We start from the raw sequence: 19248 nt of genomic DNA on the forward strand, positions 1-19248 counted from the left end.
ACACTATTTTTTCATTATTATTGAACCACTGTTCACTGGGTACCTTGTTTTTGCAGTATTGAACGAAGTCTGAAGTGATAGTTAAAATGTTATCTGAAAGTCATATAAGGCACTTCAAAAGTTATAGATGGCTTATTTTTGGAAAGAAATGGAAGTACTTATCTGATGTCCAGAAATGCTCATCATTTGCTCCTGGAGAAGAACTCTTCAGCTAGCCCTTATTGTGGTTGTTACTAATCTACCCATGACTGTAAAGTTAGCTATAAGTTTAGGAAACTTATCTAGGATCCTTGTCTGAATGTTTATAAGTGGTTATGAATCTCTAGCTTAGGTATCAAGAGATAAGAGGCTTATGAGAAAACATGAAAGAGCAATATGTAGTAATTTTTTAAGTATCTGAAACATAATGAAGAGGAAGTACTCATAGCCAAGGCAATGTTTTTTAATAGTAATTTTTAATACTTTCTATTCTGTCATTATTTGTCTATATTCTTCCTGAACTCATCTAGAATTTCATCTCCAAACCTTTTTGAAAGCAATGTGGCTTCTTTCTCTGTCTTAGAACAATTCATATTTTTGCAAAGGAACTTTCCTGAGATGAGACTGAATTTCTGTTGCAATTGTATTCCTTTCATGTAACTGTTTACCAGTTTGTGAGGTTTCTCTCTTAGTAAATCTTCACACAAAAGTTTACTATAGAAATTGATACACAGTAGAAAATTCAAGCTGTTCTTATAATTATTTCTTAGTTAAAATCAGTAAGGAAGTGGAATAGCTCTTGTTGTGAGGCTCCTTTGGGAGAACATTTCCAAAAGCTACAGTTTAACATTCATTTTGACTTAAAATCAGCTAATTTAAATGTTCATTGCTATGTGCATGCAGCATGACATGAAAACTTTGCATATGATAATATATTGATTTACCTTAATCTTCATTTTCCTTAATGTACCATGAAATTATGACATTAGGTTTAGTTTTGTGTGCGTGTGTACCCTCGCATGACATATGATATTTTGATGTCAAAGCAGCTTGTCTCATAAAACATGTTTGGTTTTAAGTGTCAAAGTGGCACTTCCTTTTGTTCAGTATAATGACTTTCTAGCCCTAACAAATTAACATATCACAAAGCTTATTCCCCATTGCCTCGTTCATAAAAGCAGTATCCATTTAGGGAAAGTACAGGCATATGTGGATCACCCCTGTGGTGTTTTATCTTTATCTTATCATCAAAGCTTCCAACTTGGCATGAGACTAGCTTTTCAAGCTCATATTCTCTTTGTAATTTCATTAAAATTACCAAGAGTTTTATATTCAGACAATAGAGAGCTTAGGTTTCATTATTCTTTACCATAGAGCTTATCTGCTCCCCTTTCATGTAGAGAAAATAATCCTTATTTTGGATATTTTTTCCCCTTTTTCAGTTGTGGACTTTCTTTTTAAATCCAGAAGTATACAGCTTTGTTGTTGTCCAAGGACTGTTGAAACCCCACAGATGATAGGAAACTTTTTCTTTTTATGAAAACAGAACCATGCTGTCTCCCTTCATAAAAAACCCAACTGAATGGCATTTGAGTGCTGTTTTTTAGGGATGGAACTTAAGAAATGATGAAAGAGCCACAGAGAGAGACAAGAAATGCTAGGCTTAATCCTGGTGCTGAGAGCTGTTCACTGTCCTTCCTGTCAATAACTTTTCCTCTTTCCTATCAACTCTTTACTTCAGTTTTGTACTGAGAGAAAGCGTGTTGTATCTTTGAGCCAGTATGAGGCTTGATCTATTAATGATACCTTTTGAATCAGTTTCAATGTATTATTAAACTTAAGGAGATCTTTTCTTAGAGAAAGCCAGTCTGGAGCGGATGGAACTTTTCCCTTTTTATTTTCTTTGATGCTGATTTCTTCTCACATCCACATGGAGACATAAGGAAATACTAGTTCTCTGAGAAATGCGGTCAGATGGCACCTGAAACATTAGGGCTCTCTTATTAACTAGGCACAAAATCACTTTCCTCCGAATCATTTTATAGAAGGTGAGGAGGGGAAAATCCCACACAGAAATCCCTAGCCCATAGCTGCTTGATAGCTGTTTGCTGCAGGGCTGGTTTCTGTTACGCCGCGCCTGCCGCAGCGGCTCTGTTGGCTGAGGGAGAGTTTGTGCTGGTGCTGTGCTGGTGCTCACTGGCGTGTGCCAGTGCCACTGTGCTCCTGCTGCAGCCTCCCAGGGAATAAGGGCAGGAGGCACAAAGAGCAGTCATTCAAATCTGTCTCCACTGCTGGCCCTGAAGTCTTCTGTCTCTGTCAAAACTGGAAGTTACTGAGGAGGTTTAACACTTATTAGTTCACACACTGCTAAACACACAGTGATGTGGTAGCCCTGGTTTCCTTGGAAAGCTAGGCTTTAAAACAATCTTCCTTATTGAAGGAAGAAATCCTTTTTTTTTTTTTTTTTTTTTTAGAATAAAACAACATTCTTTTTGAAATCTGGAATCCTCTTTTTTTTTTTTTTTCTGCACACTCCTAAAACAGTATAAAATGCTGTTTCAGGCCAAAGCTTGCCTTGTTTTCTTCTCACTTACTCATGTGTATTTCTGCCCAGGGTGCTGGAGTTCACAGCCTGGGGTTGGTGTTCATTGTCCATTTTCCTGGGTAATCCTGCTGGATCCAGCAGAGGATATTAAAATTCTGGCTTGACTATCCTAATTGGGATAAAACTAGCTGTCAGTATTAGGGTCCCATGCTACTCTTTGTCATTCACCTCTGTTAAGGAACATAAACCAACTTCTTGGCTTGCTGTTATTTTGTTTTACTCTGTCAGTACACATTGGGATAGCGGATCCACCCTCAGCCTCCTTCTGAAATGGGCAGGTTTGGGAATTGCTGTCCTTTGAGATAACCTGCAGGTTTTTGCCTTTTGCAGAATAGAATTCTGTGCTAAACACTGCCATTTTAGAAGTTTCTTAAATCCTCATCTCTAAAAAAAAAATCAAATTGATTCTAATACAGAAATCACTTCCATAAATGTATGTTTTCTGCTGGGTAATGTCAGAATTCCTTGCCTTGTATCTACAGGTAAGAAAAGTTGCAAGTGCAGTGGTTATCTAGTTTCAGGACTTTTTCTTGGTCAAAAATCATTAACAGCTTATCCCAGAATACTTCTGAAGATAAACACTAGTTTAAGGATTCATATAACAGTGAGGTTTTTTACATATCAATTTGCCTTCGGGGTTTTCTTTTCATAAGGCAAGTCAGTGCTCTGCTGTTTGACATTATTTCTAATTGCCGAAGTCTTCAGGCTGAAGAAGCTGGTGGAAGTTGCCTTGTAGCTATGTATTTGAAATTTTCAAAATAAGTGTATCTGTCTAAGTTTCTAATTAGTCTCTGTTAAAATATGGTGATGATGGTGGAGATGATCTCTCCAGTCTACTTATATTCTCATAAAAATATTGAGAAAGTTTGCTAAGATTTGTGATTTTGTGCTTTTCTCTTTTTCAGATATGGTAGACAGTTCTAGCATTTGCACAAGGAGCTGGTAGAAGATTTTCATCACACTCAAATTATGCTGTGATTGATTGTGCTATTTTTTTATTATAAGACAAATAGTAAAGAATTATATGTAATCAAAACTGATGGTCAAATAAATAAGTTTAGGCCTATTAAGCAATATTTACATACACTTTCAATCTGATAGTCTTTTTAAGTCTTTTTATACGAAGAAGGTTTTTTAAGTCTTGTTGTAAGAAAAACACTTTTTTCTTCCTGCTACTTATCAATTTCAGTGTTTTAACTATAGATTTCAATTTGATTAAAATAAGCCTTGAACCTGTAGGCTGAGACTTCTAAGACATTTGTTTGATGTTTTAATACTATTTTTGAAGTTTTTCTTGCTGTGATTCATATATTTTTACTAGTGTAAATGGTAGTTGGAGTAAAATTGTATAGTCATTTGTGGATTCAGAAATACATGAAAATAGAGCATAATCCCAATATGCTGAGGAGAGATGGTGTTTAAAAGAGTAATTGGCCATGTCTTTGTTGTACTTGTACTCCCAGACTAAAAATGTGTCCCAGACTGAAGACCAGATTTCCATCAGTTTTTGTTGGACTGCAAATGCAGTAATGGGAAAAGTAAACAAGAGTTGAATGTTGAGTAAGAATTTGTTACAACTTCATTATCTTTGTGCAGATGTCTTTCCCAATGAAAACTTTCATCGGCTTTCTTACTCAGCCTTTTTCTATCATATAAGTAAAATTCAAAGTGTGTTGGGGGAATTCCTGGAATTTTGCTGCCTTTTTTTTTTTAATCTGCCTATTTCAAAATTTTTATTTAGTTAATTATTTTCTTCTAATTGACAACGGATAGTAAAATCCAAAAATTTAAAGCTAACTAATTCACACACAGACCTTCAAGACCTCTCTGATAAGAAGGAGTAACTTCATTCATCCTCTTGAAGCTGGTGTTTGATCCCAATGGAGACTGCCTGAGAGCCAGGCGCTCCTGATTCCTTAGAATATTTCCTTGTTCTGCCTTACCTGATTCCTGTGCTCAGTGAGATTGCCATGTGAGAGTCCTCCAGCCTCTGTGTTGAGGAATAGCCATCAGGAAAGCATTGTGCATACACGTAGGTTAGCGACAACTTGTCTTAAGAGAGCTTGAAGTGTCTGGTTACTGTTCTGTTTGTTGTGAGACCACTGCAATTAAGCTGAGCTTACTTAGACTCTGCTGAGTCTCCTTGGTGGTTTGTAGGGTTGGAAGATTATTTCTGTATAGATGGACTGAATGCAATAGGTGTTTTATTCGAAAAAGCCAGGCTTTAAAAAAAGAGAAGCAGATCTGTGAGCTGAATTACTTTCTTGCATACCTAATACCTGTTATTAATAAGAATGGTAAGAAATCATCCTATATCTGGCTTGCCTCATTTTAATCAACCTGAAAGAAACATAAGAAGACAAAACATCTGAGATTTGATTTTAAACCAAGTGTTCTTCTATAGTCTGTAGTTGTTAGAGGGGATGATAGTCTCTTCAGCACAACAGTAATTAGCAATCAGTGTATGTATTATATCCATAATGTTTGTGTTGAATTTTTTATATTTTAAAAAAAACCCTCTATCTTCAATGTCCCTGTTTTTGTTACTGAATCTTTTTAAGCAGTATACTAGGTACTATATCTAGACAGCTTTTCCAATAAGCCTGTAGCCGAAGAAAAATGTTCTATTTACCCTATAATTTTTTTTTAATGAAGCAATCAGTTCAGTTGCTTCAGAGCTACTAGGACAGAAGAAACTTGAGATCTTGCTATGGTGATTATTCTTCCACAGCTGTTTGAAAACTGTGCCTTGAAAAGCAATATCATCTGCAAACAAGCCACAAAATGCAGGAGTAGCAGTTAATTGTGTAGGTGGGACTCTCAAACCAAAACCTGCTGTTAGGTTATAAAAGTACAGAGGACAACCACTGATTGGCTGAATTTGGATTTCTGTTTCATTTATTGCTGTAGAACAGTACTAAGACTCAAGCAAGGCACGAGGACTGTTCATAGTCTATTTTTGTGTGAACATGTAAAACAAAATGTTTTCTGAGATTTATAGGGCTCTTTCTCACCCCAAGGAAGATGTAGAAGTCAAGAAAATGCCCTTGTGATGGCAGATAGTTTATGATGTCAAAGTATTACTCACAGTTCTGTGCCTCATATTTGAGGACCTCCAAAGCTCCTTGTAAATGATACTTTATAGAATTGAAAAGAGAATAGTACCTATTTAACATTCAGAGTAAAATCTTGTTCCAGTCTTGAACATAAAGATGTATTTTTTTATTGCTGAGCCTTACTTGAAAAAATTTGCTATGTCATGTGTCTCATTGGGGTTCAACTCCTTTCTTGTAACTCTAGCAGATAGACTGCTGTCTATATATAAGACTCTTGTCTGCCTCCTTGCCTTTTCCATAGAGCTAGCGTATATTCAGGAGAAATCATTTGCATGGGGACCTTGCCTCACCTTTCTAATGCAGTATGACACATCTTGTTCTCTTGTTCCTACATTGATAACTCAGTATGCTTTCTTCCAGATATTAAGCACATAAAATGAAATGTAAAAATCACTCAAAAAATATCAGTGACCATATATCTCACTCATCTCTGTCTTCATGGTTATGGAGTAGTAGCTGAAGTCATGTGGGACCTTTGTTAGTGAAGGCAGTCAAGGTTGCCTTTTGGGCATACTCTATTACTGACTTCAAGATGTGTAATAATTTGGCTGGGATTCAAGAAACTGCTGATTGACAAACAGCCTCTCCATCTGTTGACCACTGTCTAGTTTATCTCATTATAACTTAATAGAAAGTCAGCTATGAATATTTACCAGATTCTTTTGCCTGCTCTCAGAGGCTTGGGTGTTGATTTTTCAGACCAGAATATATAACAACATATCAAATCTGAGATGCTCGTGCCTACCCTGGTGGATTTGGTTTAAATCAAACCTTGCTAGTGGGGAGTGCTTCAAGGGTGGCTTCTGTGATAAGCTGCTAGAAGCTTCTCCCATGTCTGGCAGAGCCAAAGATGGATGTGCTGTGGATCAAGGCTGTGCCAGATATAAATGGTGGTAATGTCTCTGTGATAACATATCTAAGAAGATGAAAATTTATCATGCAGTTGGCTCCTGGCATGGATCTGTAGACCTGTGGAGAGAGAAGCCCATGCTGGAGCAGGTTTCTTGGTAGGACTTGTGACCCTGTGGGGAACCATGCCAGAGCAGCCTGTCCTTGAAAGACTGCACTTTGTGGAAGAGTGAGCCACATGGCAGCAGTTTGAGGGATCTGTTGCCTCTGGGATGGACTCAGACTGAAGAAGTTCTTGGAGAACTGTCTCCCTTTGGAGGGACCCTACAATGCAGCAGGAAAAGGACTCCTCTCCCTGAGCAGTGAGAGAAACTGCCAGTGATGAACTGACCATAACCCCCATTCCTTTTCTCCCTGCACCACTAGGGGAGGAGGTAGAGCTGGGAAGGAGAGAGGGGTGGGGAGAAGGTATTTTTATGGACTGATTTTACTTCTCATTATCCTGCTCTGATTTTGATAGTAATAAGCCTGCTGCATGGACATGTTTTTATAAGCATCAAAAAATGATAAGGTAACGAATTTCACTTCAAAACAGCAGCATTCTGTGATAGTTATTAATACCTTAATTATAAAGCAATGGATTACTCCTATGGTATGAACAAATATGAATATTAATAATATTTTGGTCTTGCAAGTTCTCAAGTTTAGTTATTTCTGGTCTTTGCAAACTTTTTCTAGCATTGTCATTATTGCTACCATCAGTGGTAGGTGGTGACAGATCTTGCTGTGTCACTTATTCTCTGTCTCTCAGTACTTCTGCTTGGTTTAGCTCTCAATTGTTGTTTTCTGTTCATGAGCTCTGGCAGGTTTCTGGTGAGCGTGGGAGACACCTTGTCAATAAGAACAGGTCATTGCTTCTGATCTTATGTATTCTTTTGCTTTTTCCCCTCATTCTTGAGCAATGAGCTTAGTCTGTCTTAGCTGTTTAAAATGTCCTGAAAACCTCCTTTATATTCAGGAACAGCAAGGTTAATTAGGTGACCAAGCCAGCTCTCAAGCTGCTGGTAGCAAATGAATATCTGTCCACCCATCAAGAAGGCAAAATGGAGTGACTTTCATGACACAGTTGTTGCAGAGTCTGGCATACAGAATTGTATGGCATATAGTATTTTGCTCTCTCTGACTGGTAGGATATCTGGAGAGCAATTTCACCTTGGTGCTCTTCCATTGAGCCCTTGTCTCACTGGGGCTGGAGTTTTTGCTTCATGATCTCTGACCATGAAGTAGAATGTATTGCGTAACATTGCTGCTTCTTTGTGAGGTTCTGCTGTTCTTACTGGGTGAAGAGTATGATATGGATGGTTTTTGTTTCAGAATAGATTGGGAAGACAGGAGAGGGGAAAACATTGTCTCATTCAAAAAAAAAAAAAAAAAAGGATATTATCTATTTCCCCAGCAAATACCATCTTTTCTGACCGATGCTTTTCTAGATTGTTCTTAACAACTTCCAGTGAGAGAGATGTTTTGGAGTCCTGTGCAGAGATAGATATCTATATTGGATGTTTTAGAGCTAGTGTGTTGTTTGTCTTCTGATGGTGATGGTGGTGGTGTGAGTTTGAGTTTGGGCATTTTGGGGGAGTAACATGCTAAGTCAGAATGTGCTTACATTGTGTCTGCTGCCTTGATGAGAAATTAGTGTTTGAGCCCAGATCTGGTTGAACTGAAAGAATTTCATTTCCGTGTATTGTGCTAGTATTTCACAGTCAAGAAATCATTGGCTAAATCAAGAGAAGTTTGTGTTACGTTCCTTATATAATTAAGCTATTTCAAATACATTTATTTTCTTGTTGCTTCAGTGATTATTTTTCCCTCCCTCTCTTAAGTATTTTCCCCTGGAAAATACCTACTCAAATTTACCAGTACTAAATTGCCACTTTCTTTTGAAATGTAAAAACAAGGTCATCATATAGCTTTAGATAATATTAGTTAAAATGTGTCTATTAAGTTACAATAAATAGCTATGCAAAATAGAAGAATTAATGATCAGTTCTAGTGAAGGCTGGATAAAGGGAAATCCATCATAGCTTGAGATCCCTGACAGCAGAATTGATGTCTAACCAGAAGTTCTTTGTTCTATATTTTTGTAGTTTGTTAATTTTGAAAATATTTTATTCGTCCACATTTATTGAATTCTCGTACTCCAGTTTTTCTGGAGACTGCTTCTCTAGCTTGCTATCACTGGTTACTCTAATGAAAGAAATACAAGACTTTATACCTTTCAGCTGTTAGTTCATGGTCTCTGCAAACTGCACCATCACTATACTAATTTGCACAAACCTTATATTTTCCTAGAAAACCCTGAGGGCTTGAAGTAACACTTTTTCCTTTTTTTCCCCCTCCCTTATTTTTAAATGACAGCTTGTATTATGAAGTACAGATTGGCCTGAAAAAAAAAAGGGATCATTGATTTAATACCACTGGCACTGTTCAGAATTTTGCAAATATGTAATATAGGAGGCAAGATAAAGTTATTTCAAGGTGTTCCCCAAGGAGAGTAGTCATAGAGAGCCACAGAAAAGTTCTTTGTTAAGGAGTTGGCAAATTAAATACAGGACAGTAAGAGACCTCTTTTTCCTTTTATAGTTAGAAAAGAACTGCTTGAATCCTACAGTGCCAAAGTCTTATTCTTTCATAGAACATCACATCAAAGTACATTATACATTTTATCCTTACCAGATTCCTGAAGTTATATGGATAATATTAGCAACAAATTCAAAAAGCACTAAGGAGAAACTGCCCTGTTTTCCTTTTTGGAAAAAGAAAAAAAAAAAAGGAGAAAAAATTGTTTTGAGCAGTATTAAAAATCAAAAATGTGTTTTGAGTAACTTAGTGCTTACTGTAATGCTTTGATTTTTGACAAAATAATTATAGGTAAGATAGAGATGAAAGTACTTTTAATGTTTTAGGCTGTTTTTTTTTCCATTAAAACTCAGTATTATGTGGAAAATGGAACTTTAAATAGGGAACTATGTTTGTCTAACCTTCTACAAGAGAATCATTTGAGTAAGAATATCATTGGGCCAAAATATCACTTACTGGTATAGAATTCTCTTTTGGTATGCATCACTTATATTATATGTTTGAATTACACACAGGATTATATGTACAGGTACTGAAGTCAGTAGTAGTGTCATCTTAAATATTTCTTCATAATCCTGCTGTACTCCCCATCTGTGATATTTTTTTTCTTAACAGGACAAGCCTGTGAAAATGCAGCAGGTTACACCTCCTGTTGACTACATACCTGACTTTCATGAGAAAGCATTGGTTCTCTTGATTCATCTGCATAGATTATGGAGAAGTAAATTTACAGCAGATGTAAATAACCATAAAGACATGTAAAGTTTAGTCTTGAGAAGAGTTAAATTTTATATAAGAATCCCCAAGAGAAAATGAGTTTTACTTAATAGATTAAATTCACAGGTTTTAAAATATTTCCAGCTGAAAACTTTCTGTAATTCTCCCTTTTTGTAATAGAGAACCTGGTATTAAAAATTATACCCTTTGGATTGAATTACTGGGAGGTGAAATTCATTAATTTGTTAGATATTGTCAACAGATATGATGCTGCCAAGGATAGAAATATTGCAGTCCTATTAAAAAATTTATGTACATTTGGATATGACTTATGACTTTATTTTCTTTGTAGTTATTTGAACTGCTAGGCCCTGAAGGTTTTGAACTCATAGAGAAACTCCTACAGAACAGAGCTCTGATTCTGGAAAGATCTTTGACTTGTCCAAATGATAACAGATTCCAGGCTCTCCAAGGTAAGAGACTACAAAATTTTTGCTCCAAATCAGATAAAAAGTAGGTTTCTAACTATTCTGTTTTATTTCCAACAATAGTACTGTCCATGTGTAATTAAAAAACAAACAAAAAAATCCCAGGAGACAATGGAGGAATGTATTTCTGGGCTTAAACAAAGAAAGTCTGATACAGAAGAAACAAATATAGATTGCATATATATATTTTATTTTCAACTGCCTGTGGGCATGTGCAGATTTTGAATGTATTAACAGTTGCACTTTTCCTGTTTTAATGGATTACTCTGGAAATAATCTGATCTATTATTCCTCATTTGCTTTCCTGCTTCCTCTCTACTTCATACTATCATCATTGTAGGCCTTGGGGAAGAAAAGCACAGTCACAACCACTTCTGAACATAATAAAGTCAAGCTTAAGCATGAATAAGTGAAGGGGGAAAAAGGAATTCAGGTTTTGTACTGTCATTTTTGCTTTTATAAGTTAATATGTCTGCGCCAAGTAATTATTTTAAAATAAGTTTTACAGATCATTGTTTTAAACCAAGTCTTCTTACTTTCTTCTCTGACAATAATAAATCTGATAGCATATGGGTTGTGACTTGGGATAAATCTTACATGGACATAGCACCATGCAGCCCATATGGAGTTAGAAAAATGTGTATAGATCCAGTAATCGTGGACTTATTTATCTCCACAATAATTTTAAAATGCAAGTGACCCCTTTTTAATGTTTGTCTTCAATGAAATTTTACATAAGAAGTGTTTACAAGTTCATCTCTTGCTGTGCTAATGGTTAGTTAAACTCATCAGAACAGCTGTTAGTTTTACCTGTTCATGATTTCAAAGATGAATGTCTTGCTATATGGCAAGGCTTTCTGTCCTGATAGCTTTCCCTTCTTAGGTTATAAAATAAAAAATTAAAATACATTCACTAGAAATTGAATTAATACATTTTTCTCCTATGTACAGAGTTTAGTTACAGGAGTATTTTCTTCTCACTTAGCAGAATTAGTATTTTGGAATTTTATGAAATTACTCTTCATTATGCCATCAGTAAAATCTATCACAGTAATTTCTGCTGGAATGTGGAGGAAGAATATTTTCAATGTTATGTTTTTCAGACAATAGAAAAGCATTAACTGATTTAATGCTTTTTTTCCTTGATGAGAGAAAACTGTGGCAAAAAAAGACAGTGATATTCAGGGTATTTTCTCTGAGACTGAACATGCGCTTGGCCCTGAGTTCAGTATTTTAATTTTAATAAGGTTTTATTCTTTTTAAGTTGATCAAAATGGTATGCCTAATGGGGAAGTCTTATCTTTCCAGAATTTCACTTGGGGAAGAGACTAATTTCTGTCTGCAGAAATTTAGTCTATTTTGAGTAATTTGTGCCTTTAAAAATTTAGCACAAGTCAAGAAACTGTACATGTACTGCTTTTTTGTACCGTGCTGTGTTATTTGACTATTTCTTATGTAATTTATTTCCTTTACAGTAAAGGTGATTGTTGTGTTTATCAGACAAATCAAGTAACATTTCTTTGCCCTAGTGTGTTCAGTCTGAATTAAATTTGGTCAGGAAATTGCATCCATTGTTGTCCCTTTTTAATACGAGAGAGAGAGAGAGTTAAAGCTGCAGACATGATGGTATTAATGTGGACATTCTGACAGTTTATTAGAATTTTTTCAATGCTCTTCAACAAGTTATTGTTGCCTTATCCAGTATGCATGCTGTGAGATGTAGGAGTTTCACTGTTGCTGTAGGTGAAAGCTAAGCAGTACAAATTGTTCAAAATGTCAGTCAAGTGGGTTTATTTGATGAAAAAAGGTTTTCAAGTTTTTCCCTTCAGAGTTTGGCTGTAGAAGTACATATGAAAGATAACTGAGCTAAGTATTTAATATTCAATCACATCTATATAAACTAATAATCTGTTTGCAGAATTTTGAAAAATTACGTTTAAAACCACCAATATTGTTAAAATGAAAACAAAATAAATCTCTCCCAGCCTCTTGTATAAAAGACTTGGTTGTGTCTTCTGTTTTAGCCAGTACTGATCTCAGAAAGGTGAATGTAACTGATCTTTTTTGGGTTCCCTGCTCTCTGGATTTATTGTTTACTGTAATTGTTCTGTGGTTCTGATTCTTCTTGATAATTCTGCTGCTTATCGACATAAAAGGAAGGAGTCCTTGTGACTGTATAGAGTAGGATAGATTTCCTCACTTGTTCAGGGAAATTGCATTGTGAGTATGCTTTCAATACAATCATGTTATCTAGTATATATACACTAATTGTTATGTGAAGAGGCTGTTTAAAAAAAATCACCCTGTTTAATCTGTTGTCACACCATCCTGCTTATCAGTGCATGTATGTAAGAGCACTGATAAGAGGGAAAGTGGCATTTCCACTGTAGATGAAGTTGTTATAAATACAGAAAACAAAAAAATGTCCTTCCTTTTGCTGCTTGTCCATCTCCTTGCTTTGGGATTAAGTGTATTCTAAATGTCGTGCCTTTGGGACATGACCTGGTGGTACTTTCAGATGTCTTGAAGCCAGCTGCTGCACAGTCTACAGAAAGCTCAACTATTTTTAAGCACACAATATACTCAAACATGCACACACAAACCCCCCAAAACAAGCATGAAACCAAATATCAAAACCGCAAACCTTTAGAACGAAACTGGGGAAAAAAGATGGAATCCAGTACTTATGGAGATGCATGCTTGTTATCATATTGCAGAACAGTGCAAGAAGTTTATAGGAGAAAATGCTAAACCAAATTATGGTTGTCAAGTCACAATTCAGTCTGAACAAGAAAAGTTGTTAATGAAGCAATATCGTCGGGAAGAAAAACGAAATGCCAGAAAAGAAAAACAAGCTGTGGAAGATGGAGAAGGTTCTGGAGAAGGACAAATGTGCTTTGATCCCAAAGAGCTGCGGATGCAAAGGTAATAAATCCCAAAAGTTGAGAAATGTTTCTGTTGTAATTGCTACTTCAACATATCATAACAGTTTATTTTCTTTTATTTTGCTTTGGTGATTAGGTGATTCTGACTTCAAGTCACGTTTTATTACAAGCGTAGATTTTTTTTTTTTTAATATGAAAATCTAATTTTCAGGAAAGAAAGCAGTGATTTGCTTAATGAGAATCTTCTTGATCTCATCTCTGTGGGCTGGAATTGCAGATTAGTGGGGTATGCTATCTTTCTTAGTTCCTGTATGCACACTACTTGCTTAGGATTTATGAAGTCTGTACTAAATCTATCAGAACTATCTTTCTTTTTCTCTCTCAAGATTAATGGGTACTATTTTCCAAGTTGACAGCTAGAAGGTAGTGGGAGGAGTAGAGGAGGGAGAGAAAAAGGAGCAAATAAGCTGTTGTATTTTGTATTGAGAAAAATATAGTGAGACTGGTATCTAACTGTGAAATCATGTTGCTGTGTTGCTTAAAAAGAGTCAAAACTGCTTTTAGAAAAGCCTTGCACTTATTGGATTGTGCTTCTGAATTTTATCTAGATCTTGTGTTTTAAGGTTTTGGTCTAACTAGTGCAAGAGAATAACACTGTAAAATTTTTTTCCTTTCATTTCCTCAAATGTCACTCTGACTTTTATATACCATGCTCAGTTTTTGTGATGGCAGCCTGAAATGGGCAGAATTACGATACGTATTTTTCTGCTCACAGAGAACTAGCGCTGCTGAATGCTCGAAGTATGCCAGTCCTAGGTAGACAGAGAGAGATGAGCATCGAAAAAATTCATTATCCACATGTCTATGATTCCCGAGCTGAAGCTATGAAAACATCAGCATTCATTGGGGGTGCAAAGGTATGTTGGTGCATGACCCTTCTTGAACAGTACATCTTTCCCCATGAGTAATGTGCAGCAGGGTTCCCTTTGTTTCCTTAGTCTCCTCCTTCTTGGAATCCAAATATGAAGCAGTGCTTCTTTGCAGAGGGTTTAAAATGCTTTGATGTATTCTGTTTTTATTTTGACTCTGGAAGAAATAATATCATTTTCAACTGATATACTTGCTTTTATTTCCAGGGTAATTTAAATTCTTAAGATACTATTTTTCTTTCTTTTGTATACCTTTGAATTGACTTTAACAAAATAAATGCTTTATGAAATTCTAGACCTAATGGATTCTGAAATTTAATAAAACAGAGTTGTCTTTTTTAGTGGTTTGGGTCTACTTTCTAAGTAGTAAAACTGATTATTTTCCATTTGGGGGGTTCAGTTCTATCTATAAAAAGGATGAGTGAGATTTGCTTTTGGTTTGGATTCATTTTTTGGAGGAAAGTGATAAAGCATTGTTCAAAGTGAGTTATACATAATGACACTTTCTGTTTTCATACTTTTAATTAATTTTCCTGTAATACATTTTTAGGTGTTCTTACCAGAGTCAGTTCAGCGAGAAAATAATAAAATGTTTGAAGAAGTGAAGATCCCCCACAGTGAACCAATGCCTATTGGTATTGAAGAGAAAATTGTTTATATTAAAGACTTAGATGAGGTGAGTATACAATTTCAAAGTTATTAAATTAGATTTTACTTTGTATTACCAAAATTTAACTAGAAATATTGCCACTTTTTCCAATGATATGTGATAGGTAAATGCGGACAGTCAATTTCTTCTCTACTAATTTGAAGAATATTTATTGGGAAACGTAGTTCAGTGATATAATCCCTTTCATGTTGACTCAGATTCAAGGAATTTCTGATCTGAACTACTTGTTCATGAGTTGCAGTTCTCAATTCCTTTGGCATTACATTTTAAGTTATTTATGGGTTTGAGCTGTGATCTGAATCACTGAAATGAAAGTATTACAGTGATTCTGTTCTCTTCTGAAGATCACAGGAGAAAGTGAGGCTGAGCTTCTGTACCTTGACCTGTACAGGTTGGCTTCTGACTGCACAGCAGTATTCGGCACCAGTCTTACTGTCTGATGCAGTTCAGGGGTGTTGAATATGGTGTTATAGGCTGTGTGGGGTGCAAAGTCATCTCAAAATGTGCTTTGATGATAGAAAGTAAAGAGCAGAGAGGAAAAAGGCAGGTAAAACAAATGTTAACATTTCAACTTTTACTGATTTGAAATGGTGAAAAAGCTGAAGTAAGGGAACTAAATTTCTTGTTAGTTATTTACAGTCTAGAACTTGCAGTACTTCATCACAGTTACCTTTTTACTCCTTGTTGTATATGTCAAATCTATTGAAAAGTGGAAGATTTGGTATTGATTTGAACAGAGACATAAAAAACAAGCTCTGTATACAGATAAGGTTTTATGTCTCTTAGTTCTGCAGCATATAACATGGATACATTTTTTCCACCTTTTTCTCTCTGGGAAAGCAAGAAATGAGAATATACGCAGGGCACTTTATTGGGATTCTCAGTAAAGATTGTCTTAGCTAAAGATTTAATTCTTTTAAAACAGAAGACCGTTTTAGAATCTGAATCTATTCTTTTCTGCTTAGGTGACAGTACCTAATGTTGTGTTTATGAATTGACTGAGAGCCCTTAACCAGATTGAAAAATACAGCCACTGCACCTATTGTAATTTTATATGACAATATTCAGCATGACAGCTTTTTGCAATAAAATGTCTTTTTCCTAAGCTAAATACTACCTACTAATCTGTAAGCCTTTTGCAAGAAGTACCAGTATTTCAAAAGGCAGTAAGTGGTTTCAGAAAAAATATGGTCCGGATAGAAAAATACCTATCTAAAATGAATAGTTTGCAGATTTTTGCATATATAATATTTAAAATAAATGTTAAAAAATACATCAGTTATACAAATTCAATAAGTAATTCTCTTTTGTAGATTGTGTGTCATCAAGAGGTCTGCTTTTCAGTTTTACAGTGAAATTTTGAAATAGAAACAATCTTCTTCAGAACTTTACTCTTTGATATGATTCTTATTACATGAGATCAAATACAAGTGTCAACAACAAAAACAATTTTGATTGTTTGAACACACATGTATGTAATTCCTGCCCCCAAGTTTAGTATCAATTTGTGACAACAGATGCCAATTTTATGAAGTTTGTCCAGCTATGGGACTTCTCAGCTTCTTGATTTCACTAATGAGACTCATAGATTTGAAATTTGTTAAATAGAAATTTTTATCAAGGAACTAAAAGAGGCTGGACTTGACAATGCGTAAGTTAAGACATACTTTGTCAAGATGTAGCTTTGTTAGGGCAAAATTCTTTTTTTTTTTTTGTTTTCTCTGCATGGCTGTTTTAAAACTCTAAGCTCAGAAACACCTTGGTTGGTTCAAATTTTTGCCAATTAACTGGAGTCAATTTAGAGAACATGAAGATTTTCTGTCAATATGTTTTATTTTGGATTAACTGTGTAAGCAAAAGCAGAAAAATAATGGTTTTCAGGTGTTTCCCTAGCAAGTATAGGTGCTTATAAAATAGCTCTGTTGTATCTCTGTATGGATATGTTTGCAGGATTATCTAAAATTTCAGTAGGTGGGCAAGGAATAGAGATGACAGTAAACATAACTAGATATTTCATGACTAGGAACTTCTAAAGGCATCATGAGGAAGTTGACAATTCTGCTGCTGTTGACTATTATGAGGTGCCATTAGTGATAGGGTTTTGATGGAAGACATCTAGTCTAGATATAAAGGTACTCAGCCTGTTTAACAAGTCAATATATATGCAACCCCTAATTCAGAGGGGGAAAAAGGCACAGAACAACCAAGCCATTTATTGTTGCTGGGGTTTTGAGTATTATATATTGAGTTTTATAAGCACTTGCTATTCTCTGGGGAAGTCTTGAGGGTATTAAAAATTAAAAATATTCTTCTTCCTTTTCTTTTTAGTCTGTAGGTTTTCATTTGCACAAAAATAATTTTAAGAACTCTCTATCTGTTTCTCATGAGCTATGTGATTCTGATCACATTGTCAGCAGTAGAGTATTTGGCTGTGTAACATCTATTTCAGAATACACCACTGCAGTTCAGCTTCGAAACTCCTAAGGTCAGAACTGAGTTCATAAGGACTTCATTTATATTTTGAACTGTCGATCAGAAGTTAAAGCTCTGCATCATATAAATTGGAAGTAATCTTGCATTTTAAATTATTTAAAGTATTAGTTAAATTTAGATTTTCTTATTTCCAGTAAACACAGGTTGAGAAGAGATGAGAGAAATGTATTCCTCTAGACAGTAATCCTAACAAACCACATATTAACCACATTTTAAACATGTGTATGCTTCCTTTTTTGATAGTTTCTTATGCGGAAATATAAGGCAAAATGGCAAAACCTCTATGAACCAACACCAAAGGCAGCAGCAATGCCTTAAACCAGGACAGATATTAACACAGGTGTCTTTTTTATAGGATTGTCAGTGAAGAAATAACATGTTAAACCTAGTTTTAGTACTATATTATCAAAAATCCTATGGCTGGTGTTTTCAAAGTAAGTATTTGGTTTATTTAGGGCCTCCTTGCAAAGGGTCAGAGCTTTGCTAAAAGGTTTATGACTTTATGATTAGGGAAATCACTGCCTGAAAGAACACAGGTGCAAGATGAAACTCATGAACTGACAAAGTTCCAAATTTTTACTGCTACCATTCCTACCTAATCCCATTATGCACTGCAGATATGAGACCAGGAGTGACCAATCCTGCACAATTTGGCAGCCATAAAAACATTCCAGTTCAAACAGCTGGCTTCAGCACTCTCTCCTGCTTTATGTGGTGTTCCTTTTTCAGCTTTGCCTCCTACCTTTCTCTATTATGATCTGAACTGCTGTGTCACCTCCTCCAACAATCTCACGCCACCTGTGTCGTCTCATACTGTTTATTTCCTACCTGTGTTGAGCTGGGAACAGGAGCTGGTGGCACGGGGGGAGCTGTGCTGCTGCTCGGGAATGTCGCTGGTGTTCAGAGGTAGAAGGGTGCACTGTGTCCCATGGAAGCAGTTGCAAAGGGCTCTTACAGAAAGGCAACAAATCCTACCCCCAGCCCCCTTTGTAGATACCTGTTTTTCTTGACATTTATTATTTCTCAGAGAACTGTGGTTTTACCACAGTTCAAGCACAGGTGGTTCATAAGTAGCCGATTGTTCGCACCAGTTTAATCTGAAGTATTATGGTTCTACTATTTGTACAAGTGATGTGCCAGCTACGTTGTTTCAATAATGAGAATTTAAAAAATTGGGAAAGCTCAAGCTTAGTTTTATTTCAGTTGACATGCAGCTTGACCATTAGTGAAATATATTTCTTGTATTTCTTATAAAGGTGGTTTTGTGCCAGGCTTTTTGCCAAATAAATGTACCTTTAAGATCATAAACTCAGGCCAGGGAAAGTTACTCTTCAAGATTGTGAAAACAGATTTTATCTAAAAAATTGCTGATGGTGAAAAATTACTTCAGCTTTTTACCTAAATGGGTGTTCAGGTAGGATTTATTTCTTTTTTTCATGTTATTTCCATTTCCTTTTACTAGCACTGCTTAATGATCTAAATAAGAAAGATTTTTTTTTTCTCTCTGCATTATGTGAAGGAATTATTACAAAATCAATATGCTCTTTTTTCCTGTAATGTTTTCTTGTTTTTAGAATTGTACAAAGTAAGTCTACTGAATTAAAGTATGTGTGTTTTTGGATAAATTACATTTTTCACATCCAGAATATTGGATCATTAATTCCAAAGTTGATCTCAGTTGCTTATTTTCCAAAGAGTAATTGATGGTTGAACCATACGGAATAATTTAAAAAAAATATTTTGCATTTATTTAAATCTTGTCATTTATCCAATGAATTATACTCAGAAATTGCTCTGAGGAGAGTTTACAAGTTCTTTAATCTTTAGCCCCAACTTAAGACAAGGAAAACCATGTATGTCATGGTATAATTGCTTTA

At 35.4% G+C, this 19248-nt stretch overlaps 1 protein-coding gene across 2 annotated transcripts in view; it reads left to right on the forward strand.

The window, feature by feature from the left end:
* ASCC3 (activating signal cointegrator 1 complex subunit 3) overlaps positions 1-19248 on the forward strand; it is a 251081-nt gene that overhangs the window by 32849 nt on the left and 198984 nt on the right. For both annotated transcript variants that reach the window (XM_053937188.1, XM_053937189.1), the window contains exons 5-8: positions 10259-10379; positions 13112-13319; positions 14055-14196; positions 14759-14884. In XM_053937188.1, coding sequence (XP_053793163.1) covers positions 10259-10379; positions 13112-13319; positions 14055-14196; positions 14759-14884 — 597 coding nt within the window. The remainder of the gene's footprint in view (positions 1-10258; positions 10380-13111; positions 13320-14054; positions 14197-14758; positions 14885-19248) is intronic.

Source organism: Vidua chalybeata, chromosome 3 (assembly GCF_026979565.1).
Source record: "Vidua chalybeata isolate OUT-0048 chromosome 3, bVidCha1 merged haplotype, whole genome shotgun sequence".
Classification (NCBI taxonomy): domain Eukaryota; kingdom Metazoa; phylum Chordata; class Aves; order Passeriformes; family Viduidae; genus Vidua; species Vidua chalybeata.